A 26,438-nucleotide genomic window follows, 5' to 3' on the forward strand; every position below is an offset into this window, starting at 1 on the left:
ACAGAATGACCAAGTGAGGCATTGGCCTGTTTATTGTCATGGCTGAAGAAAAGCCTCTTCGTTTTAAACCCAACACAGGATATCTTGTCCTCACAATGAACTGTTTTCCTCATCAGAGTTCACACTTTTCATTATACTGCTATTTTGCCATGATGCAGTTTGCAGTGGTTTGCTCAGCATTCGATGGTCATCCGCTGGTCAACAATATATTTACAGTCAACTTGATTTCATCTGGAATGAATCTCAAAGCAAGGTCACCTATAAGCGGCCTCAGTGTCTCTGCTGAAATCAGTAAACACAGCTGAAGGACTCACCAGAGGCTGTTGGCATTGTCAAAAGGCAAAGTTTTCAGGCAAAACCTTGAAGCAGAGATGCCCTCGTGTTCAGAATGTCGAGTCAAAACAATCCTCTTTGTCCTCGCTGGTCTTATTTCTTGAGACACTGGTACATGAGCGCTCTGGGACCCTTAGCATGTAGCGCTCAGAGTTGAAGAACTTGAGGTACTGAGGGCATAGAGGACCTAGGGGCCATGTACGAAATACCTGGAGCCACGGCCATCGCTTCAGCAAGCTTCTGCTTCATTTCTTTGACCTCGTGGTCTTGTTCAGAATTTTAACTGTTTAAAGAAAGGACATTTGAGATATTAATATTGTGGCCAATACTGAAGAAGATGATTTTGTATTCATTTTTAGTTAAAAAACAGATATTAACTTGTAAAATCTGCTAAACATTTAACAGTGTTGTTAGTAAATTATTAGTGTTTATTGAATTCTAACATTAAGTGAGGTTCAGATGAAAGCAAATGTAATCTTAATGTAAAAAAATATTGTATTGATAACTGGCATAATATGAAATAAGATTAACCTTTTCAGCTGTGCAATCTCCAGCTGTGCGTTGCGGATGCATCTCCGCGAGGCGCTGAGAAGAGGTCTAGCTTGAGAACGGGTTTCTGCTGCACTCACGGTTGTAGCTCTAGATGCTGAGCCTTGTCCAAATGCAAGGAGGAGGAAGAGCTGAGAGCAAAGCGTCTGCTTCCTGCTCCGTGCATCTGTTCCTCATAGAGGGTCTGGGAGGAGCAGGAGAATATTGCACGCATGAGACAGGAACAGAGCAGCAACAGTACAAAATAATGTGATCGGAAGATCTGAGGGATTATAAATTGATTCAGGGTGAACATTTTGAATCCATTTGTCTAGTTCCAAATAACTGGGCTTTCAACCTTATAATGTTTAAGGGATAGTTCAGCCATAAAATGAAAATTCTGTCATTATTTACTCACATTGTTGAGGCTCGAAATGTGGGCATTTTTTGTAATATTAAAATAGTTACTTTACTTGTCAGTCAGACTATGTTCGTTAATTGATGAAGTACATTTTTTATGCACACAGACATTCTGCTAACACAATTTTGTCGAAAAGTCTGACAGTGCTCCTGCTCCAGCGGTATTATGGGATAGCAAAAGTGTCCATGTGTTTGTAAGAATTTTCTGTGAATGCAGTATGTTATTGCCGTTTTTTTTCACAAACTATTGCCATATAATTCTGGACAGTTTGGGCATCCACTCATTTGGTATTTGATATTATAGTACCCAGGGATTTATTACTTATTATTTTTGCAATGTCCTTTTAGTTGCTACTAGAGTAAAGATAGAAACTACCCACACTGTCAATCTTTACAGCCATCTGTTCACTGTAGTTCTGTGTATTTTTTCCCACTTTTGCGCCCACTACCAGTAAGTGGGGTGGAGTTGTACTGTATAGTCATAATTATAGCCTGAACATTTGTTGCTGTCATATAATGTCCACCGGCTTTCGTTCACGAAATTTGCGTATCCCCGCTCCTACTCTCCCAAACAAAACTTTTCAAGGTAAAAAAAGAAAAACTTACATACAGTTTATTTAAATGTTTGTTATTCAGCTTAAGCCGGATGTCAGTAAAGGCATAATACAACTGGTGTAAATTGTACCATTTTTGATGGCCCACTATAACAAAAAGAGAGAGTCTACGTTTTTTCTAAATAATTACCTAATTTGGGATAGAACAAATTTAAGTTGAATACAAGATCTGAGTCCAAGTAAGAGTTTAATTCTCTTGGGTCTGCACTTGCATAAGTCAATTCCAAAACAAAAAAATCTTCACAATCGGAAAGAGCAAAAATGTTCAAAAGCTTGACTGATTTTAAATTCATCATGATACAAACATTCGCAGCTTGCATAATATTTTCTGGAAGAATCTGGTGTCTGTTTTGGCATGGTTTATGTAGCGATAGTAATAACAGCATTTAAACTGGCAAGGAACACGAAAATAATGAAAAAACAAAAAACAAAACATTAAAAACACAGAATCAGCATTCGGACCCAGAAACTTAAAAAAAAACAAGCCACTGGCTTCACACACACGACAGCAAGCTACCGGATCCAACTGTTTCATAAACATGAAGATTAAAAACTCTGAAAGCCACACACATCCAGCACATTCACAGCTATTCAATGCAGTATGTTAACTGAACAGGATCTACGACCGCGTTCTTTTACGCTTCCCTCCACGTCATTCTCTAGACTAGCATTCATTAGATTGTCTTTCTCCTGATATTCCAGCGGTAGTTTTTTTGTACTCTGATTGTCTCGATCTTGTAGCTTTTTCCTCAACATTTGAGTTTCACTGTGTTCTTGCCTATAGTGGATGGAAAAAAAATAAAACATTTTACAGGTTTATTTTGTCATTGCTATTCTGCATTGAGAATTCTATGGCCAATTAGTACCCATAATTAAAAAGCAGGACATTGACCTAGTCTCAAAGACAGATTTAGCCTCATCAGTGATGGAAAAATGAAAATTCCAAACGTTGACAAGATCAGTGTAGGTATGCATTTGAATGTGTTCACACTATTGCTTTATTTTACAATTACCTGAGAGCTGCGCTTCGAAGTTAAACTCGTTGCTTCATCAAATTTTTGGGTTCTGACTTCTGTGAGTTGTTTTTTCTACTGCACCTCGAGCCTCTGTATCCATTCTGATTTTCTTTTTCCAGCAAGGAACAGTTTTTTGTGTTGTCCTTCTGTCTGGCTTTGGTAAAGACCACTGAATCCTGCACAGGCAGCGCAGTTTAAATGACAGTGTTAGATTACAGTTCAAATAGTTTTAAGTATACACTCCCATTCAAGAGATGCTTTTATATGTTGTTTGAAAGAAGTCTCTTTGCCTTCAGCAAGGGCTTGCATTTATTTTTCTGTTTCTGTTTTAATATTTTGAACGTTTATTTCCTATGATAGCAAAGCTGAATGTTCAGCAGCCATTAATCCAGTCTTTCAGTGTCGAATGATCCTTCAGAAATCCTTATAAGAGCGCGGATTTGCTGCTCGAGAAACATTTCTTACTTTCGTCATGTTAACAACAGTGTGCTGCTTAATAATTTTTTGTCAAAACTGTGATTTGTTTTTATAGAATTAAGTTCAAAATAACAGCATTTGTTTGAAATCGATTTTTTTCGGTAGCATTATAAATGTCTTTGCTGTCTGTTTTGATCAATTATTATATTGATCTATTTATTCTATTTCTATATATATGTTTTTTTCCTTTGTTTACCTTGATTCTTCTTCATTTCTATCATAAACACTAAAATATTTTATTTATTATTTATAAATAGTGATTCAATTGATAATAAATAATACTTTTATGATGGGTTTGCATAGTTTAAGAGACATAAGTTCAAACAATACAGTTTATACATTAAACAAATAGTAAAAACTATTAAAGTGTTTAGTCGTTATCATATAACATCCAAAAACAACTGCCAATCAACGTATCTTTTTTGATGTTAAATCAAAACGTCAGTCCAACATACAAGCAGAATGACCCTAACCATCAACCCAGAGAACTAATGCGCAAGACCACCAGGAAGCGATCAGAGGACTCGACTTGTTTTGCAGCCGTTCATTTGCATGTCTGAGCAGAGAGACCTTCAGCGCGCGACTGTGTGTTCACTGGTTGGTTCAGCATTACAAATGTGACTGCGCAGCTCCTTCTCGCTCGGTGGGTCTGCTAACCCTGCAGCTCTCCCTTCACCTATCTCATTTCTTGCTCCAGCTGGTGAGCAGAACGGAGAGCACAGTGCAAATGTCCTTGAAAATTAACCATACTCCAAAGTCCATTAACTTTTTGCACACATAAGAATTTTGAGTCTGCATCATTCAGTACTTATAAAAATGAAATCCACATTAACATACTTCAGCATCTGCTCAGCATGTGGGGTTCAGAGGAATCGGGGAGATGTTTGACGAGCACCTTTCAACAGAGTCCCCTATTGTGTTGATGGCTTTGGGGGTTTTCTGCCCTCTTCTTCCCCTTTGCTGTTAGGGATATTCACAATGAACCTCGATGCACTTGCAGGCAAGGAGCTCTTGGAGGGTCTTTGAGCTTTGGCTGCTCTGATCCGTCCTGAGGTAGGTTTTAGTCATTCTCTAGCATGGATTGTAGAGTCCAAATGAACGTTCCCCTCCACGTCTGCTTGAGTCCTGGGGTTTGTGTGGATTGCATCTCTTTCGGGTCTCGCATCGGACCAGTCTGTGGCTTTGAAGGAGAGGTTCACCTATCCATTAGCATTCACATCTGTTTGTCCTCTTGTGGGACTGATGGAATTGGAAGTTACGTGGACACTGGTATGTGCATCGGGATCTCCTGGAATTTGGACACCTTAGATCTGGGATCTGTACAAAGAACATTTGTCCACAATTTTACATTTTGTGAGCTTCATCACTTTTTTTTAAATGTACTTCATAATTTGAATTAGATTAGATTACTAAATTGAATTCCAAAGTATGTGTCATGACTTTTTATGAGCAATATTTTAAACTGTTTGAACTTTACATAAAGACATCTTAAAAACAGCTACATATTATATGGGCTACTGTAAAAGAAATTAAAACAACTACCTTCCACCCATAATTTTGGGTTAGAGAGTTTTTGAGATGCATGGAAGGAGGTAGGGATTGTGCTGCAGGAGATCCATGTGGAGGTCGTGTCTCGGCTCTGAGCTGATTTGGGAGGGCGCATCTTAAACATACTGGGGAAGTAAGAATTAGCATGTTGCATCAAATCCCATGTACACTAATCGGATAACCAATGCTTGGAAGAGAAATACAGAAATGTGTGTAAATTACAGTACGAAACACTGCTGGTAAAATTGTTGTTTATTTAAAACCCCCTATTACATTCAGCTCTAAATAAATTACCAGTCAGCGAACCTACCAGTGTGCAGCAAATAGACATGGGGAAGATTTGCATGAGGGCTTTTCAGGTCCCCAAGGTCCAACCGTAGAGAGGCCTCCATATACACTAAGAGTATCCATAATGTCACAGATGACATACAGATTCCCTTTTCTGCAAATAAATAAATACATAATGTGTGTATAAAATGGAAAGCAACACATTGTATTTAGCTGACATACTATGCACACTATGTATAGTAAATAAATATATAATTGGTTTATATCCATCATAGCTCTTCCAAAAAAAAAAAAAAATACAGACTCTGTAAGTGTTAATGAAATTACAATTTGATTATAGGGCTCACCCACCTGTATGCCACATATAGTTTTGAGTAAGACAATATGTGCTGTCTGCAAACAAAAAACCAGCCAGTGTAAGGGTACAAAAATGAACCAGAAACCTAAGTCCAGGGTACATGCCTAAAAAAATGCCGCACACACAAAAAAACCACCACAGATGGCCTGTTAAAGAAAAGGCGGAGGTTAGGTTTGTTTAAGATCTATTTTTTTAAATGGTCCATTTGAAATTTAAATAAACACAGGAAACAAAACATAATATAAATAAAAAAGAAAACAGAACAACAAGAAAATTCATTTGTAATTATAGATCAGGTTTTGTTATTATTTTAAAAAGTAAACAATACAATTGCATTTGCCTACCAGTCGTCCATGACAGTGGAATGTGGTGTAGACGGTCCCTAGAAGAGCCAACATGGCCACAGGTATTCCTATGGTCTGAACTCACCAGATCAGGAACTAAAGTCAGCTAACAGCACTCAGCATCCAGACGATCATGATCTTCAGAACAGAGTAAGCGTGCTGAAAAACAGGACAGTTCAAATCACTTTACCATTAGAATGTTCATCAGTGTTACAGATACAGGGTTGTTATTTGAATTAATGGGAAGTTCTTTTTAATTGAGTAGGGAAAATATATGAAATATTTGATGATACTGCATTTTTCAAAAGTCAAATCAGACTGGTCCAAACGGAAGATCCTTGTACAACTACAAAACGCGGCGTTCTCTGTTTCCTAGCTTTTTTATGACTTCGATGTTGACAGAAAGGACAAAAATAATTTTCTGAATTTCACAAGAAAATTAACCAGGCATATACTCAAAAAAATGTAAAGGCACAGAAAAATAAGCTCTCTTGAAGACGTGAACAATCCATGTTGGTCGCACAGGTCTGTTGTGTTCCATTCCTTTGTTCGGGCTTCTCTGCCTTCCACATCCCTTTGTGTGTTTGGTAACCACGGCAACATTTCATCTTCTGCATGCAGCACCAACCTAAACGTCGAATCTAGGGCAGTGTTGGCCATGGCTATTGAAAGAACAAGAAAACCGTTTCGGGAGAAATCTGCGCACGTTCGTTCACTATCAATGCGTGTAAAACTACAAGCAGGCTTATGTCCAGATCACACTACACTAAATAAGAGACGCGGTTTCGTTCATAGTACACTGTTGTGTGTGTGTTCCCCCCCCCTAGAAAACAGTAGTCTGGATCAGACGAAGTCCTGATCAAATTGCAAAATGCACCAACAACTTACGAACACAGCTCTGAATCCTATCAAATATTATATTAATATGAATAATGATAATTCATATTGATATTGGCCAGCAAAATAAACCGCTGAGAAAAACGTACTGTTACATAAACGACATTCCCTGTCGGCGCATATTGTCTAGTCAGAGGCCCTTGTTAATTTGTCTGTGTTTTCAGACAGTCTGTTTTTCAGACATCGTATTGTCATGAAGTAAATAACATGACTATGTAAGGCTGACGCTACATGAATAAAAGCTAGTGTTTACTAATAGCCAGAGCATGAAATCAGTAAAAAGTGGGGGAGGTTGGCTGTAGCATTCTTAATATGCAGCGCTAAATTCAATCGGAGGATATTGTTCGTTATCAAAATATTTTGTTAGAGGCAACATGGGCGCCGCTGCCACTGTTTTAACAAGAAAAATATTTAAGATATTCGGCCTTGTATGGCATCCATTTAAATCATCCAGCGCGAGCATTAGCTCTGAACTGAGCCCTGATTTGTCATCATATAAGGAGATGCTGTTTGTTTATTGTTTGCGTCAATCCGTTCAGCGCGCTATGAATAGCCGAGCGCCGAGCCGTTAGCGTGGTGTGAAAACGAATAAGAGCACTAACAAAACCAACAAAGCAGCGCGCGGCGTCATACCTTTCGAGAAATTTATCTCTGTGAGCTTAATCTTTTTTTTCATTTTTCCGTAGGTTCCTGCCTATATCCATGTATGCGTTTCTTTCGTTTCTTCTTCATATTATGGCTTCTGGTCCCCCTGGCTATTTAGTCCATTAACAGGTAATTGTAGTAAGACTGTGAGGTCTCATTTACAGTAAACCTGCGGCAGAGGGCGCTTTGTGCGTTAGTGGAGGTGGATGATGTGCGTCAGCGCTCGAGAACTTCACACACAGCCAAGCGCCCCACGATGAGGTGCGTGTAAAGTACATCTTCGCTGTCTGGACACCAAGGGACTCTGAAATGTTGCAAAGACATCGTGGCCACTAAGCCATAGATAGATAGATGCGGTATAATCGCGCGAGTTCACACAAACCAAATCAATATATATATATCGCAAAAACGTCTGTTAGTGAGAGCCTGTCCAATTCATAGTGAACTATTTTAGATAATAAAAAGCTGCATCTCTATTTGCTTTGCTTTGGCTCACAATGGACCTGAGGACAGACAGAAAGACATTATTTTTAACTACAGTCATGGCCAAAAACATCGGCACCCTTGGTAAATATGATCAAAGAATGCTGTGAAAATTAATCTGCATTGTTAATCCTTTTGATCTTTTATTTTAAAAATTCACAAAAATCTAACCTTTCATTGGATAATAAGAATTTAAAATGGGGGGAAATATCATTATGAAATAAATGTTTTTCTGAAATACACGGACACAATTATTGGCACCCTAGAAATTCTTATAAGTAAAATATCTCTGAAGTATATTCCCATTCATATTCACAATTTTGAACACATGAAAATTATCCAGCCATGGCTTCCTTATTTAACAAAAATATAAATAGTAGGGAAAACAAAGCCCAAATTTCCCTTAATCATCCATCACAATGAGAAAAAATTGACCAAAGAATATATTTCTGATGTGCAGCAAAAGATAACTGAGCTTCACAAATTGGTGAAGTGACTTTAAGAAGAAAGGAGCTAGAGCAGTGAAAATTCCACTAATTCCAATAATTAAGAATTTCCAATCAACAGAAAATGTTACGAAACTGCCTGGAAGAGGACGTGTGTCTATATTGTCCTAATGCATGGTGAGGAGGTCAGTTTGAGTGGCTAATGACTCTCCAAGGACCACAGCTGGAGAATTGCAGAAAATAGTTGAGTCTCAGGGTCAGAAAACCTTAAAAACAGCACCTACATCACCACATGCTGTTTAGGTGGGTCTCAAGAAAAATTCTCCTAGCTCATCCAAAAACAAACTCCAGCATATTCAGTATCAGACACGACTGGAACTTCAAATGGGACTGGCTTACACTATGGTCAGATGAAACTAAAAATTTAGCTTTTTAGCAGCAAAACACTCAAGATGGGTTTGGTGAAAACAGGGATAAAAAGTACCCCCATGTGTACAATGAAATATACTGCTGTGTTTTTGATGTTGTGGGACCTATATTTCTGCTGGAGGTCCTGGACATCTTGTTTAGATACATGGCATCTTTGATTCTATCAAATACCAACAGATAAAAAATCGATAAGTGACTGACTCTGTCAGAAATCTTATAATGGGCCATTTATGGATCTTCCAACCGTACAATAATCCAAACTCAAACCTCAAAAACATCAAAGAAATGGGCCACTGAGCACAAAACCAAGCTTCCGCTATGGTCATTCCAGTCCTCTGACTCGAACCCTATAGAAAATGAGAGTGGTGAAGAGAAGCATCAACATGGAGCTGGGAATCTAAAGGGTCTGAAGTGATTCAGGATGAAGGAATGGTCTCTGATCTCTTGTCATGTGATCTCTAACCTCATCAGGCATTATAGGAGAAGATTTAGAGCTGTTAAACTGGCAAATGGAGGTTTCAAAAAATATTGAATAAAAGGGTGCCGTTAATTGTGGCCAATGTGTATTAGAGAAAAACATTTATTTCATAAAGATATTTCCCCTCATTTTAAATTCTTATTATCCAATGAAAGGTTAGATTTTTGAGAATTTTTAAAATAAAAGATCAAAAGGATTAACAATGCAGATTAATTTTCACAGCCGCCTTTGATCATATTTACCCAGGGTGCCGATATTTTTGGCCATGACTGTATATCATAGCCGTAGTGTTAAGAAACTAAATACACTGGATGTAACACTACAAAAAGCTACATGTCTGACGCAAAATAACACTTCCTCTTACTTCCACACGACTGTCTTCTTAGGAAACAAAAATAGAGGAAACATCACCTCTTTTTTTTAGAAAGTGGTGTTGCATAGCCAGTCCAGTTTTATACTAGGTGAACTCCTAGGTACTTCCAAGAGGTTCACCGCACCACTTTCCCTTTCCTTAATCAAGGCATGCCTGGATATTTTGGAAATCTAATGCTGTTCACTACTTTGATTTTGTGGCTTCTTCTCCTCACTCCACAAGGTAAAGTCTTTCACCAATATTCTGATTACAGACACATCTCATTGTCTAAACTCCCCATCATACCCGTGTGCAGGTGGCTTGAGCTGGTTTTCACTAGAAAAAGAATCAACAGACAAGAGAGCTTGGAATTTTTACAAACAGGCACCATATCATACAGCAGTCCTTCTAATGTTAAGACCAATCACAATGTATCCAGGAAACAAATTAAGGACATTTTGAGAACGTTTTTTAAAGGTTTTTTATTTGATGCTTGTATATTATGCACGAATATAAATCACACTGTCATCAACCACCTGCTTTCAGTTGGTATACAATCCTGAAGCATTGAAAAAAAAAGAAAATTGTTTCTTTCTGCAGCTACTGCCATTTTCCATGCAAAACACATTTCATTGACCATACTGTCAGAACACAGCAAAGATTCAAGTAGCTGTCTTTGAAAGATAAGCAACATAAAGCACTTGAAAATTATAATTCTCTCAGATGAAAAATATATGCATCACACACACACACACACACACACACACAAAAAAAAGGCAACAGGCATCATCCTGGTACCCAGTTTTCTATACATTTCAGTTACATCTGTTTGTGCAATTGTACTGAAGGAATCTCCAGATCCATCTGCTCCCACAGATTGTAGGGTCTGCTGTCAGATTCAGACATTTATTTCTGGGTGATGGGGAATGAATTCTGGTCCATCAGTTCACCTACTCGCTCCTGGAGAATCTGCACGACTTCAGCTAGGATGAAAACGTGTGTGTCGTCCAAATCCTGGATGATGAATTTCTTCCCTAATGCCGAGGTTTCATCCAGATATAGAAGAAATTGCTTCATAGCTGGGTCACTGTTTGATATTTTAAAAGGAGAATCATAAATGATTGTGCACTGCAGCATGACTTTATTTTAAAGGAGCACTCAGAATTTATTTAATTTTTTTGTTAAACTTGGACTTCATAGGTTCAAGCTTTCAGTCACAGATGACACTTAAAAAATACTATAGTCAGTCAACCACGATTATTTTTTTTAATTCTTTCCACAAGCATGTAATACTTGTTCCAAGATCAAGACAATGGTTCTGTTGGTCACCATGTGGCGACCCGCTCCATGTAAAATAAAACGCCTATTGACTACCGACCTCTTCATCTTCTGTAAGTGTATATAGTTTGCATGTAGATTTTTCAAAATTCATGTTTATTTCTAAGTTTTTAAAATTTGAATCACAGAGAAAAAAATACTGAATACACCTTTAAATCGTTGTATGTTAAACTTACCATTCAACGAGAACTCCTTTTAAGACATTAACCATTTTGGACAGGATGGGTTAACAGTTCAGTTTCTTCAGTTACAGCCTAAGTATCTACAAAAGGCAAAATTGTTCTGAACAATTAGAAATGATAACAAAAAGTTAGCAGGTTGGGTTACCGTGAATGTTTGTAATCGTTACAAACTTTTCACGTACTGTAACGTAACTCCAAAACATATATACGCAAAATCCTATAAAGATAGAAACCAGCAGTTTCAAAGAAAATGAAAATAAATCACTCTTACATTTTTGCTTGTTTTAATCCAAGTGTCAACCGTCTACTAACAATGGTCTTCCTCTACTACTGACTAACGTTTGATCTGTGCGCTCTACTGCACTCCTTCTGGCCTGAAAGCGCACTCTTACTCTGAAAAGACCACCCCCCCCCCCCCCCAAAAGCTAAGTATATGATTTAATATAATATCAAGTTAGATAACACATCGTGATTAAGTGTGATAAAGGTCTGGCAATAATTGTGTCTTGCACATACTCAGCATCAATATAAAAGTAGTATGGTCCTATGCAAGTCCTACAATTAATCCATTAGTACAAAAATAGTGGCATATTACAGCCAACATGAGAACCAATCTATGTGTCTGAGGTAGGGATACAAAGAAGGCTGGCGAGTTTAAGAAAAATAAGCAAGTTTTCAGTTTCATCAAAGGAAAATAAATAATGAAAATAAAACGGACTTTCTATAAATGATTGGCATTTTAAATATAATAGACTTGATGCTCATTTCTATTTGTTATAGCTTCCAGTTAAAATAAATGTCAAAAAAGTGCTCATTCCAAATTTACTGAAATGAAATACAGTACAAAGCAACGGTGAAGTGGGGCATTAAAAGTTAAACCCCGAGGTTTTAACAAAAAGCATATTCATATTGGCAAGAATTAAAAAAAACATGAAAAGAAATATCCAGTTGCAATTTTTAGAACTTCTTTTCATTTATAATTAACACTATCCTATAGAATGTAATGGTGAATCCTCAAGAGGCAATGAAATGAAATGGCAAGAGTGTGGACTTTAGAGTTCACTTAATTCTTTGTCCTCCAAGAGCATCTTGAATAAACTGTAAAGTACGTTTATAGAGAAATGAGTCCTTTTTTTCTGGCTTGCAGATGTTGAGGTGATCGACGTCCACCTGGATGAGGTCCCCAATACCCAAATCTGAAAGAGAAAAAGGAGAATTCATGTTTTTTTGATACCGGGTACCTAAGAATGATACATCAGGATGCTGCTTGTTGTTCAATTTTTCTGACCTACCTGCTGACTGAGACGGAACTACCAACATTTTGAGCATCGGCCCAATGGAGGTTGGCAGAGTTTCTGCCCAAGCTAAGGACCTTAACTCTTGTTCCTTTGTAATGTTCAGGAAATTTTCATTCAAGTCCCGTAACGCTGGAGAGTCTGAGTCGAAACAGATGAACAGAAAAATGATGTGTTAAATGAGATTAAGGATCAAGCTGAATCTTATCAGGAGAAATTAATATATTAATATTTAGGGGGGAAAAAGAAATCATATTATACCTCTACATAGTTCTTTTACTTCGATGGAGGGAAAAAGGAGATATCGGACATTTACAGAATACCCCGCCATAAACGTGCCGTGATGAGGAACGCTGTAGAACAGAATTCCCTTCGTGTTCTTGATCAGCGGACTGAGATCAGGATCTTTAGAGGCATCTAAGAGCATCTTTTTCACAAGTAAACCTGTGACACAAGTTATGATTAAGAGTTACTACCAAATTACAAATGGCTTTTTTAGCTACAAACAGGGCTGCACAAATAATTAAAATACTGAAATCACAATATGGCCTTGTGAGATAATTAAACCTCTAAAATTAATATTAAACTCCCTGCTGAAAATGTCATTTTAGTTTTTTTTTATATATAAGCGGTCACATTATAAATTGTTATGTGTTCATCAGTTCAAATAGCAATTGCAATATGAATTGTAAAAAACTACTCCATCACAAATAATTCAGACAGGTACACAAATATGATGGAAGACGATTTTAGGGAGAAAATGACTCTCATAGTTGGGTGCTGGTTATTCTAAGACCCACCATGGACTAACCTCCCATACTGTGGGCTACCCAGACCACAGGCCTTTCCCCTACACCTGCATCCTTCAATTTCCTCAGCAGTTCCTGACTCCTGTAGGCCAAGGACTTCCTGTATAGCACAAAAAGCAAAGAAAAACTGGATATCGGGTATGCTAAATTGTGTTAATCAGATCATTTAGGAATGCACATCACTGAAAAATTGACTGTTTACCTTTGGTTTTCAGCAGGACACTTTGCTTTCCAATCACTTAAATGGGTGTCATACTCAACAGACAGGATTCTGAGGTTTGGACAGTCTGCAGCCAACCACGACTGTTGAAAATACAAAAAAAAAAAAAAAAAAAAAGGAAAGTTGTATTGCTGACTTGAGACTTCGCCAAGACTTTTCAAAATAGATCTGAGGCCCTGTAATGCCATTGTATTGCAAAATAATATTTGGGTAACTGTGAACTACTCATAAAGCTTTCTTTAAAAAAAAAAATCTGACCTTGGGCCAACATTCAGTGTAGTCCTCTCGAACCCCTTCCACCTTGTCATCATCCGTCTCGTCAAGATCCTTTTGACGCCATGTTTTAAAAGCTGCTCCAAGGCCGTGTACGAAGAGAACATCAGCTTTGATTGGCTGCCTGAATATGAAGAATGGAAAAACATGATTAATCCCCACTAAACAAAAGACATTTTCAGACATATTCGGAAAAGATGCATTAAATGATCAAAAATGACAATAAGAGATTTATGATGTTACAACAGATTTCTATTTCAAATAAATGCTGTTTTTTAAAGTTTCTATTCATCAAAGAATCTAAAGTAAAAATGTATCAGGGTTTCCCCAAAATATTAAGTAGCACAATTGTTTTGAACATCGATAATTGGATGTTTCTTAAGCAGCAAATCAGTATATCAGAATGATTTCTGAAGGATCATGTGACCACTGAAGACTGGAGTAATGATGCTGAAAATTCAGCTTTGCCATCACAGGAATAAATTAAATTTAAAATATATATTTAAAAAAACATTTATTTTTAATATTTCAGAATAGTACAGTTTTTACTGTATTTTTGTTCAAATAAATGCAGACTTGGTGAGCATAAGACGAAGTTCAAATAAGCATGCATACTTTGTGCGGCATTGTGGGTGTAATATGTAAACACCATCCTGGTACTTCTGTCGTACAGCTTCTCTGTCCAAATTGGCTAAAGCACGGGCAGCAAGAGATGCCTGCATGATGTATGGTGACTGGATCATCTCAGCCAGGACAGACACCCAACCTAAAGGTCAACCACAAAAGAGAATAAAGAACTACTCTTTTTCAACACAAAATCTAATTCATGAATCAGTTATTCTAGAGTACAAAGCTAACCTGACTGCACTATGGCTGTGTGCAATCGCTCATTCAGGGCAAGATTTCCAATAATTCGCACAATGTTGCACTGAATTTTTGGAGAGTCTCTGCGAAGCTGGTAGACTCTCTGCAAGAGCTGCAGTCCTCCATTAGCAACAATGTGATCACAATGACTGTGGACCTGTGAACAAAGAACACTCGTTTATTACTAACAATGAATACATTCTTGATTAAAACTGATCAACTGAAGGTACACATCAAGAATATTAACAAAACATCACTCAACACACCCAAGCATCCTGTCTTCTTTGATCATTGCTTACTTCCTTGCTACAAAAATACATGTCACTTTGCAGAGTTTGTAAATCTTCACCTTTGAGTGCTGCACCAGGGCCTGCAGGCAGAACGTCTCCACCTTCTCAGAGGGGGTGGAAGTCAGACTTTGGGCATACGGCAACCCATTTCCTCCGAAACACCACAGCCCTCCCTATAATCACAGATCAAAATGCACAGCTAACACAGTGATTTTACACTATTTGTTATTCGATGACGTTATTCACAGTGCTTCATAGGAGTGGGTGGGTGCTAAAGTGTTCTTTTGGCATGATTTGCTTGTTTTGATTTTCTAATTGGTGGAGATTTCTCTGCATAATCATGGGTAATGCAATTTTTCACCAGTAATTCTGTGCTGAATGTTTATTTAAAATAAATAAGTTGAAAAATAAGCTGGGTCGATGACTTCAACAGAAGCATATTCCACTGATTAACAACCTTGTAGATTTTTAAGGAATTGTTAAACAAACTATGGAGAAAAAGAAAATGATTTTTATTTCTGGAACTCAACTTTTGCACTCTATAGCTTGAGTGTGTGTGTCTCACCCGTTGAGAGGCTAGTGATTGGCTGCTCTCTCTTAGTGCCAGAGAGGTGAAGTACTGCACACACTGATCCACCTCCGACTGGGGCAGAGATGCCAGTAACTGCCTAAGCCCATCTTCTATTGATATATCCTGTACACGCACAAAACATTAGCAAAAGTAACTGACATTAAACAACAATTCAATTTGGCTATAGTCTGAACGATATCTACCCACATCTTCAGAGTGCGGCAGTGGAGGAGGAGGGAGAAAGAAGCGCAGGTCCACGTTAGGTATGCGGGCAAGAGCCACAGCTGTGCGCTGATCTATCACCTGTGCTGCAGTCTGGTACTGATAATCTGTGATGGACAGGGCAAAAGACCATTCAGAGCTCATAAAGTAATAGTGCTGTGCTTTTTCTCTAGTGGGCAAAGGGGTCTGCGGAATAGAAATAGGTTTTGCTGAGCAAGAACAACAAGAGTTTTCAGTAAAGTCAGTAAATCTTGACATTTTATAATAATGAGAAAAGTTTGAATAAGATTGAAGTGTGCTGCCATCTCTCACCCTGCCAGTGGTGATTCTGGGCCAGCTCCTGCACCGCCTGCTGTCTCACGGCCCGGTCGGCAGAGCAGGTTTTCTTCAGCAGCACCCATAGCGCACATTCATGAGGGTCTGCGTCTAGATGACTGAGATGCTCTGATATAAACAATCATTAACACCTGCTTATTATTTCACATCATTGCAAACACAGAGACATAATAGAAATGATCAATCAATGTTTATTTATAGAGCACATTTAAACACAACCGAGGTTTAGCAACAATGTAGCAAAAATGAGGTTCTGCTGTACAATGAATAAAAGTATACCACTGAATTAAAAGGGAACAAGATAGAGAAATGACTGAGAAAAACAAAATAAACAAGCAATAGACAATCAGATTGTTTTTTTTGGCCAAAGTCAAGTGGAAACAGACCATAAGCTTTTTAACAGTAGTGTATATTATAAACTACTCTTCCGCTTCAAACCTGTTGCCAAGTATACTGCGATTAAAAAAAAATAGATTCCACATTATGCATAAGTACAGAACAGACACCTAGTAATAGTAAGATACCCTGCCCTATTTTAAAACAGAACAACATTCCATGTCAGTTCCTGTTTGTGCAGCTACAGATGACATCTAGTCTAAAAATACTGTCAAGTTATGCAATAAACCATACTGTCCCCAAGTGGTTTTTCTAAGCATGTTCTTTATTATAACTATGCTGTTTGTTTCACATAGTGCCTACTGTCAACAAATATTTTTTTTCAGTATTTTAAAACAAGCTCCAAGACTTTTCAATGCCATCAAATAGAACTACTCACCATCCAATGGGTGAAGAAGAACTCTTGATGAAATTTCAAGAAACTTTCTAGCTGCTTTATGAAGTTCCTTCCTGGTCTTGAGAGTGAAGCCTGGAAAAGGAATAATGTCTGTTGTGGACAATTAATAAGTTCCAAGATTAACTGTAAAACATAATAAATTAATGGGCTGTTTTAATATCTAATTGTGTTAAATATCAAACAATACACCTAAAGTATTCTATATCTACTATATTCAATAATACAACGCCCATGCAAAAACTTGACAATTTATGCATTGATGTCTGGTCAAATAACTCTATGTACTATTCTTTTAGTTCTGTTTCAAAGCGTCTTGTTTATATCTCTAGCAAGTACGTTCCTGAGCCTTCTGGGAACCACCACTGAGTTCTCAAGTTACTAACACTTTTAGGATGAATCGTTTATGGTATAGTATTCCTCGTTTGCAAGTTGCTTTTGAGAAATAAATGTAAATGCAAATGCAACTGAATCTTTTGGCTCACTGATATTTACACACTCTTTCAAGCACGAACAAACACACACACAAGTGTATAAACCTTCAAGAATGTACCAGAAGCAAGGCTCTCCTGTTCTCTATTAGTGGTGTGAGTCAAGTAGATGTAGGACTTGTGCTTCTCCTGGAGGATTGCACTGGTGTCGATAGTGATGGCCTGGTTCAGAGTAACCATCTCGTATGTGATGAAAACACAGCCTCTGTGTAAGCAAAACTTGATAGAGTCAGAATATGTTCAAACTTGGCTTAAAAGATATATCACTTTTAACAACTGCTTCCACTGACATTCCCTTTGTTTGTGCTGTATGATATTGTATTATATAATTTTCTTGATGGTTTGTTGAATGAATGCAAAACAGCACAAATAATAAACTTACCCCAGTACTATTGCTCCTGTCACTTTTGCTATTTTTCCTAAAGACAAAAAAGCGATGAAGACCAGCATTCAGAATTATTCAGTTAAGCATTCAGTCAGAATAAATGTTAGTTTATCTAAACAAATGAAGTGTGAACTGTATAAGAACACATATAAATGTAGTAGCACAAAAAATACATACATTTTTAATTTATGATAAATATACACTACCATTCAAGAGTTTGGGGTCAACTGAAATCTTTTGTAACAATATACAGTACATGTTTTACTGTCACTTTTAATGCATCCTTGCTAAATAAAATTATCTCTTTTGAAAGGTAAGTTTTGCAATAAATACAAAATCTATTATTTATTAAATTATTTTGGTTTTTATTTTACGTTTATCTTTATAAAGTTGCAATCAGTGGTTAAAATGTATTTAGACATCCCAAAGTTACAAACAATTAAAAAAACATTAGGCCCTGTTTGGTAAGTATTCTTGGCCAAATGCATCAAAGTTGTTTCAAATCCAAATGACTGCATTTTGGGGCATCATAAACATCATATATGCTGTGTAGGCAGACATGTAAGAAGGTTCAGAGTCTCACTAAGGTCTCTCCATGGCAGTGCTCTCTTCACAGCAGGTCCGGTGCTGCTCAACCTCCGGACGCGGATCAGTCGCAGGGCGGACGCAGACATTGGCGGCTTCACGCGCAGAAATCCGACGATAGCACACATTAATGTTGGCCAGAGGGCCGGTGACACATATATGCCCACGGTTTATGACTGCTGGCGATTTAAGGTTATCTTCTAACGTCGATTATAACCTAAATACTTAAAATTTAAGAAGAGAGGAGGTGGAGTCATGACATGCCAGCAGAGTCACTGTAAGCTGATCTCCCCACTAACGCACTTCTTTACCTTTAGAGAATTCTGATATTGATACTGCTCTAAAACATCTTAATTTGATATTAATTCGTCATTTGATTTGGTGTAAGCCCAGTCGGCTTGCACGTAAAAAGTCAGTTGGCTAGTATTCTGTCGAAATTCAATCTCTCTGTCCAAGATTAACATTTAACGACTGTAACTGTACGTTAAATGGGCAGTTTACCTATAAAACAGAAGTTCCTTCCAATAAACGCGGTATAAAAGATCGCTTGACAGCAAATATAAACAGGAACTGTTTCAGTTTGAACGCACATTAACGAAGAGCGTCATTACCGTAAGTTACACGTGTGTCACGTGTCAAAAATGTCCAACCGTAATACTGTAATGCGCACACACATTGTTTAGCAGGAAATTAAATCAATCTTCTCCAAACTGCTATACAATTAGATGCGCTAATATGGCATTCCAAAACATTAGAAGGACGTAAACACATTAGTCTTTAATTTAATGATATGTTTTAAACTCCTGCAAATTAACATAGACATGCCAACTTCCATCAAAAAAAAAAAAACATTTATATATATAAAAAAAAAAAATATATATATATATATATATATATCACATGATAAACAGCAATACCTATAGGAAACCTATCTATCAAATTGCAGTTGGCACAGTATGTCAAAAAAAAAAAAAAAAAAAAAAAAAAAAATATATATATATATATATATATATATATATATATATATATATATAATATAATAATAATAATACTAATAATAATAATATATAATAATATATTTAGCGTACATTTCAACCCTTTGGATAATTCCTTCCTTTTGTCAGGTAAATTCCTGGTTGTGAAGGTCACTTCCAGGATGTGTGTGCTCTAAACCCTGTTTAAAACACCTTTGTCCTTGGTCTGTTCATTCCTCATAACAGTTTTCAATGATAGATAATGGATGTGTAACTCTAAAATGGACATACTAAAAAGAATTCACCCAAAAATGAAAATACTGCATTATTAAGGTTTCACACCTGTGTGATATTTTCCAAAATATCTTCTTTTGTGAAAGTGATGGTGACATAAGTTGGTTAAGTAATGACAGAATTTAATTTTTGGGTGAACTCTATTCTTTTTATGGTTAGTGTATATAGCTTTCTATGAGGATGCAGGAATTTTGTTCAGGTAATACATGCAGATGCAAAAAGCTATTGCAAAATGCATTGTTTCACTTTATTTTTATGAGATCAGTTGCATTGAGAAATATTTACAATGATTCCAAAAGACTAGATTTCACAGAAAACCAATAAATACACAATTTACTGAGTTTGGTGCTAAATGATTTTAAATTAGTGTTTGCAATAACTGTTTGTCTAGGAATTTGCTTTTTAAGACCTTCAGTATCTCTTACTTTCTCTCTCTCACTCTACACAAACATATTATCTCCTTGCAAAAATATGGGTCTTTTGTCCTTATACTAAACCAATAAAGCAGACCCGTAGAAACCAAAAAGTCATCTCACTCTCTCTTTCACACATTCTCTGATATAAGTATTTCAGATTGACCTCACACACTATACACTCTTAAAAATAAAGATTTCCAAAAATAAGTTTTTGCAGTGATGCCATAGAAGAATTCTTTTTGGTTCCCCAAAGAACCTTTCATGGAATAGTTTTTAAAAGAACCATTTTTTTTTGTAGTGAGAAGACCATTTTAATAATCTAAAAAAAAAAAAAAAAACTTTTTCCACTATAACTTTATGGTTCAATGGAAAGTTCCATGGATATGGTTCCTCATGGAACCAGATGCTAATAAAGAACCTTTATTTTTAAGAGAGTACAAAAAACAGAACTATTCACATATACACAGTGAAAAACTGGCCATGTCAGTTTAAGGTGTAGGACATCCATATTTCAGTGGTCCAATTGTTCTAGTCCAAGTCTATTAATACATTTATTTTCCCCCATCACTGTAGCATCTCCCCTTCCTTCACGTGGTCGTCTCTTGGTAGGCTCGTATGATGCTCTCATAGGCAGGTGGTGGAGTCTGGCCAGCATTTAAGGCCCTTAGATTGCTGTTGCCCCAGAAGGAATCCGGTCTGGTTCTGGCCCGGGGTGGAGTGACCATGGAACTGACAGTGCTGGTGGATCCGGCTGCCCCGGGGTTGGTAGTGAGAATGGGGGTCCGTGGCAGGCTGCCTTGGGCACCCTCTTCTGCCTCACGAGCAATCTGGCTACACTGGAGAAGAGGATGAAAAGTAGAGGCCCGGAAGCTCGACTTGCGTCCTGGTGAGTCACCATAGTCTATCAGTGAGGGTGAGGTTTGCCGATGGAAGGAGAAGGCGGCGCTGGCCAGATTGTTATTGCTGCGTTGGTCATAGCCACTGCTGTGTCGACTGTAACCTGGCCGAGAGCGTGGCGAGGATGAACGAGTGGTGGAGCGGGATTGGTGAATGGGTACACGTGTGATGGTGGCTGATGCCCGTCGACGAGACATCCAGATCAACATCACATAGACCAGAGCTCCCAGCAGAAGACCAACAACCATAGAAAGACAGAAGGCCAGAATTACATCCCCTGGAGAAATGAAAGAAATAAAATTGGTAGAAACATGTTTTTTAAGCAACTCTTTGGCCACCGGGTAGCTTATAATAGCTAAGTGGACTAGATAACACTTTCAATTATAAACAAAACATGAAGGCTCTGTCTATGGTGGTTTAGTTAAATTTGCTGAACATAAAGAGTCTTGTAATCGTTACTGTAATATTACTTTTGTCAAAAACAGAGGATAACAAAGCGTGAAATGCTGCTATGGTAATCCGGTGTCAGTTATCGCAATTTCCAGAGTGAGTCCTGTTCCGTACACGCAGGAAACTGTAATTTAGGGGATGCACTCTGGTATTTAAACGAGGTTGTCCCGAAAGTTTACAATATGTAGGCTACTGTAAGCCTGTAAGGCGGGAGCGACCAGCCAGTGTTATGCCCAATTCTGACCCCCTGCTAGATTATTACCCCCTAGTATTGGTTGGTTTAGGAGTAGGTTTGGGGGAGTGGTTAGGATTAGGCAATCAGGTAGCGATTTGAACGAGGGGGGTAATAATTTGGCAGGGGGTCAAAATTGGGCACAACACCGGGCCAGGAGAGGGAGAAACATCCTCATCAGGTGTAATGTAGTCCATCAAATTGAGTTTTTTTACTGAAGAAATTAAGCAGGGACCTCTGCAACAAATTAAAGCTTGCAAGGTTTTTAGTCAGATTCTCTACTGTTTTGAATTTGCGGCAAACGTCTCCAAGATGCTGGGGTCACACGTCACAGTTAGCGGCTGTTTGCGGATTGGTTGGCAGTCCAAATGTCGGCAGAATTTTTTTTAATGAAAATCATTTAAAATTTAAACTACATTTTAAATGAACAAATATTGTAAGTAAACAACAATAGACTGTCCTGAGTTTGCCATTTTTAAAGGAACGTTGGCGAATGTTCATTTTAGGAAGTAACCATAGCAACAGTAGCTGTAGGAACCTCATCAAGATTAGTTTAGGATGTTTATTACATGGACAAAACCTAAATACTGTCGTTGTTTGTCACTTTATTCTGCAGTTTCAGGTAGTTCACAGAAACATCACGTAAACCTTTAGTGATATATCTAAATTTTTTAAGATGCTTGAAGCTGTTTGGCAAACTGCGCTAGGGGCGCCAAATACAGTTTGCATTGAGGGAGACGAACTTATCAGAAAATTACTGACAAGTTCCCTGTAATTCCTGAACAAGGTTCCTATATATTTCAGATGGTTAATGAAGTGTTGACGGCCTTCTACTCCCAGGACAGGATCATTTGAAAGAAACTATAAGGGGATCGAAGGTCAGTGAGGAGCGCCTATCCTGACAAATCACAGGGGGCTGGGCCAAATTCCACAATAGAAGGCACGCCCAATGTTTTCTTATCATTTACGGTTAAAATTAATGAAATAGTTTGCATTTTAGGAAGCTTCCTGTTATGGCATTCCATTGTCTACAGAAATACCAGTTTCATTAGCACACAGGGCTTCTGTCTGGCACAGGCCATTTAAGGTCCTTTGAAACGAACAATACTTTGAGTAAGAATTTTGTCTTTAAATTTGAATTCTTCAATTAAAAATAGTAAAAACAAAAACCAGTGTTGTTTTAGTAATATATTTGATTGACAAATTGTAGCCATTTTTAACCACAACACACAACTATTCTACATATTATTATTATTATTAGTATTATAAAATATGACATCAAAAGTCTTTAGAAACTTGTGTGTAAAAGAATGTTGATGTTTATATGCAATTTTCTCCCTGAGTGGAAGGAATCACAGCCCAGAGTGAAAGATCATCTGGAAATGACATTTGGAAAAACCAAATGGAAAAAACTGCACACTGGCTGTGTGTGTGTGTTTTTTATTTTTTTTATTAACCACTTTTGCCAATATCTTTTGCCGCTAGTTACTACTGTTTGCATTTCTGTTGAGAAATAAGTTCTCTTAAAAGACTCGACACAGCATTTTCTACACTTTCCATATTTTTTTTTAGAAGTAGAAAAGCTGACATTTGTAATATTGTAAGCTCATTTGTGTGTATGCAAGAGATAACCCTTTATAAAGTGTGCAAAAATGGTAAAATATCTTACTCAATCCGAAGGACTCCAGTATTTCCACAATAGGATGAGTGCTGTTATCCGCCATAGCTTCCTATAGAGATACAGGGGAGACGAGAGAGGACACAGTCTCTCCCCTCCAAATCTTTCGTCCTCTCACTCTTCCTTTTAACTTTTTCTTGTGTCTTTCTCTGTGTCTATCCAACTCCCCAATTCCAGGGACCCTCCTCTCTCACTTTCTCTCTGTCTGTCTCTTTTTCAGTTCCAGACTGCTCAGTACTGTGGCACACAGGATCCTCTCCAAGGCTTGGGTTGCTACTCTGTTGTTTGTGGAAAAGTAAAGTCTTCACTTCACATTTCCTGCCATTCCTGTGTAAAATTAGCAGCAGGCTGGCCTTATCTACACAGACCAGGGTTCCTGTGGGATGGAGAGGAAAGGGAGGAGTGTACAGAGAAGGAGGAGAGTCAAGGTGTGTGTGAAATCATTTTCTCCTGTCATTTGTCCCCTTTCCCCTGGCCAAAATTCATCATATTTTACTTTATTTCCCTTTCTCTTCCAGACACTTGGCATAAACAGTGAGGACTGTCCTGTGACATATTTTATTAATTTCTGTGATAGAAAATTAGAATCACATAACATCACATAACATCAAAAGATCCAAAAAAAACCACAAAAATAATCCGATTTAAAAAAAAAAAAAAAAAAAAAAAAAAAAATTATCAATAATGAAAACATTTATTTTACTTAATATTTTACTGGAAAGCATAATAAAAAAAATCTGGATTCTTAGTAAAAGAACAGCATTTATTTGAAAATGAGAAATCTTTTTTTTAACAATATGAATGTCTTTACTTGTCAATTTTGATGAATTTTATCTGTACTTGCTAAATAGAAGTGTTAATTTCTTAAAAAAAATGTACTGGCCCCATTATTACTGTAGTGTATTGATTATAATATAATATGCAATGTGATATTAAAATAGGATTATTATTTATTTTTAATATGGCTGTCCAAAACATTAGAGTAGAGGGACATGAACACATTCTTTTGTGGGATCTTTTCCACATTTAACCACCGTGTGAATCAACATAGCCATGACAACTGACAAAATCACATAAAAGCATCCAGAATTCTTCCATGATTCAAGTCCAAACAGATGAAACCCCAGCATTTTTCTATGTATTTCATAACAAAAGATTTCATAACACAATTTCCCAGATTTTTGTGCTTTTACTGATCAACTTTGTCTGCTGTAGTCATGCTGTTCATCACAATGCTTCAGATTTTCCATGTAGAGTGCCAGCTCTGTGCTGGGTTATCCTGACCAGACTAGCTTTTGCAAAAACAGAATCCTGATAAAATCCTACAAAGAAAGCAGGATTTTGCCCCGAACCAGACCACTTTCACCTCTGTGCGAACTGTGTTCTTTCCCTTCATAGTGTTCATTAAGGGTATCTGGGGGTTAATGATTAAGAACAGTAGATAGCATGGGGTTTTAGGACAGAGCCGCTGGTCTGGGAAGAGTGGGACAGGCCCCATTCTGACATTTCCTCTCATTGTTGCTTTGTGTTGTGGAGTGCAGATATCAGCTGTTGCCATAACACAGATCTGAAGTATACATTACACTTCTTTGTCTAGCCTATTGTGTATTTTTCATTAAAAAGCCCCCAAGAACATGCTAGTTCATGTTTGGGAACTCTGTTTGTTTGTTTATTTATTTATTTATGGATGATTTATTTAGTTATTCATTTATTTATTTATTGCAATTGAAGACTAATTATATAACTTGAAATCTCTCTTAAAAAATAACATTTATAACTAAAATTTAGTATTTATAAATAAAATACATTAAAATAAAATATATATTTTTGTTATTTTTCCCCCCATGTGGTTCAGTGTATATTTTTGCACATTGTATAATATATTTCATTATTTTATTTTATTTTATTTTTTTCTATTTGTATTGTGTATTCTGTGATTTATGGCTGCTGTAACTCCTCTGTCCTGTCCTATCATATCCTATTCTATCCTGTCTTCTCTTGATGAACAGCAGATGGCTCTGTTACTCTTTAGAGAACATGTCGCAGCATAAAAGCATTTCAGGCTGAATTCTGATTTTTATCTGATTTAAATTTCAAATAATTCCCTGGACATCACAATTCTTGATCTTATTTGCTAATTGGTTTGTTTGTTTTCTTGTCAGTGTGAAACCCTCTCTTGTCTTTCTTCTCTATTCCCAGGAAAACATTTAGCAATATGTTGATGTGCGATGATGAACAGTTTGTCACCTAATGGGCTCTTCAGAAGGTTGGAGGATACAGAGGCTTCATGCTGTCTTCTTGGAGAAGGAGAGTGAACGAGAATGACATAATATCCTCTGCGCACAAGGACTTGTGCCAATAACTTCACGCTGTGCTCTCTCCCTCTCATCCATCTGCAGTGAATGTGTAGAGGTCATTGCTAAGCAATGCTGTTTAAAAACCAGCAGAGTCAGCAGAATGGTCTCTGAATCCCGAGCTTAATGCTCCAGTCAGGCATTTCACTTTGCTTTTTTTTAAATGACATGCATGTGTGTGATTGAACTGGTAATGGAAGTGAAAAGCATAACAGTGCATCTCTGGTAGTGTTTTCCACCCCTCTCGTATTTCACTTAATGGAATCCCATGCTTGAGATATGCCATATTCCAATATCTTTTGCATTTTCCATGAACGGAAGCTCAGACGTGTAACACATTTTAATTCAATCCCTTAGTTTAATGCTGTCTGGCTTTGCTAAAGTAACACACTCAAACATAGTAGGACTCGATTCGGGGGCCTCACTATTGGACTGCACTTGAGATCTGCACTCTGATTGGACACCAGGTGGCAGTGAAAACTTATGCTGATGCCTACCGTAGTGTGTGATAGGCAGAAAGAGAGAGAGTGCAAAGGGAAGAGACTGCTTCCTGCAGAAGCCACAGAACTTAAAGGGGAGGAAAGAAACCATATGTGTGCATGGCATGGACGCTTTTCATGTAGACTTCAGCCTGATCACTGGAGAATTCTCGGGTGGAGCCGCATCCACTGACCTGCATCAGCACCACTGATTTTGAATCAGTGGAATGGCATCTGCTCAGCACTATGGCTGCTCAGACAGGGAGATTGCCAATGAGATGCAGAGGCTGCAGGGTAGGTGCTTACGCATGCTTTCTCTTAAAGGTGACCTCGGCACTGTGTAGGATGACACAGCAT

At 37.6% G+C, this 26,438-nt stretch overlaps 3 protein-coding genes, 1 long non-coding RNA gene and 1 pseudogene across 8 annotated transcripts; 1 reads left to right on the top strand and 4 right to left on the bottom strand.

Annotated features, from left to right (window-relative positions):
* Nucleotides 1-363: 363 nt before the first annotated feature.
* On the bottom strand, nucleotides 364-7,792 carry LOC122144721 (annotated as a pseudogene).
* Nucleotides 7,793-10,119: 2,327 nt separating this feature from the next.
* Nucleotides 10,120-11,542, bottom strand: gtf2h5 (general transcription factor IIH, polypeptide 5). Of its 2 annotated transcripts, none has more exons than XM_042755883.1 (3): nucleotides 11,448-11,542; nucleotides 11,171-11,256; nucleotides 10,120-10,743 (listed from the first exon to the last, which is right to left on the bottom strand). In XM_042755883.1, the coding sequence occupies exons 2-3, from the start codon at nucleotides 11,203-11,205 to the stop codon at nucleotides 10,563-10,565; spliced, it is 216 nt and encodes a 71-aa protein (XP_042611817.1). In that variant the 5' UTR covers nucleotides 11,206-11,256; nucleotides 11,448-11,542; the 3' UTR covers nucleotides 10,120-10,562. The 2 variants fall into 2 exon arrangements, with proteins under 2 accessions (XP_042611817.1, XP_042611816.1); XM_042755882.1 differs by having other exon boundaries at nucleotides 11,171-11,276; nucleotides 11,448-11,522.
* Nucleotides 11,543-12,189: 647 nt separating this feature from the next.
* On the bottom strand, nucleotides 12,190-18,915 carry LOC109051424 (protein SERAC1). 4 transcript variants are annotated; one of them, XM_042755876.1, is made up of 17 exons: nucleotides 18,619-18,915; nucleotides 18,306-18,531; nucleotides 17,720-17,756; nucleotides 17,400-17,542; nucleotides 16,832-16,939; nucleotides 16,033-16,164; nucleotides 15,706-15,827; nucleotides 15,493-15,621; nucleotides 14,987-15,100; nucleotides 14,632-14,794; nucleotides 14,389-14,539; nucleotides 13,759-13,897; nucleotides 13,483-13,583; nucleotides 13,283-13,380; nucleotides 12,733-12,915; nucleotides 12,469-12,612; nucleotides 12,190-12,372 (listed from the first exon to the last, which is right to left on the bottom strand). In XM_042755876.1, exons 2-17 carry the CDS (start codon nucleotides 18,433-18,435, stop codon nucleotides 12,236-12,238), a joined length of 2,031 nt encoding a protein of 676 aa, XP_042611810.1. In that variant the 5' UTR covers nucleotides 18,436-18,531; nucleotides 18,619-18,915; the 3' UTR covers nucleotides 12,190-12,235. The 4 variants fall into 4 exon arrangements, with proteins under 4 accessions (XP_042611810.1, XP_042611811.1, XP_042611809.1 ...); XM_042755877.1 differs by having other exon boundaries at nucleotides 18,809-18,856; XM_042755875.1 differs by having other exon boundaries at nucleotides 18,306-18,915.
* An 883-nt stretch (nucleotides 18,916-19,798) lies between these two features.
* LOC109051406 (myc target protein 1 homolog) lies at nucleotides 19,799-23,563 on the bottom strand. Its single transcript, XM_019068959.2, has 2 exons — nucleotides 23,240-23,563; nucleotides 19,799-21,165 (listed from the first exon to the last, which is right to left on the bottom strand). Exons 1-2 carry the CDS (start codon nucleotides 23,292-23,294, stop codon nucleotides 20,579-20,581), a joined length of 642 nt encoding a protein of 213 aa, XP_018924504.1. The 5' UTR covers nucleotides 23,295-23,563; the 3' UTR covers nucleotides 19,799-20,578.
* LOC122144699 lies at nucleotides 22,047-23,677 on the top strand. The gene is made up of 2 exons (XR_006159823.1): nucleotides 22,047-22,448; nucleotides 23,469-23,677. It is a non-coding gene; the product is annotated as an uncharacterized LOC122144699 (long non-coding RNA).
* The last annotated feature ends 2,761 nt before the right edge of the window (nucleotides 23,678-26,438 follow it).

The sequence above is a fragment of the Cyprinus carpio genome, unplaced genomic scaffold (assembly GCF_018340385.1).
Source record: "Cyprinus carpio isolate SPL01 unplaced genomic scaffold, ASM1834038v1 S000006753, whole genome shotgun sequence".
NCBI classification, from domain to species: Eukaryota; Metazoa; Chordata; class Actinopteri; order Cypriniformes; family Cyprinidae; genus Cyprinus; species Cyprinus carpio.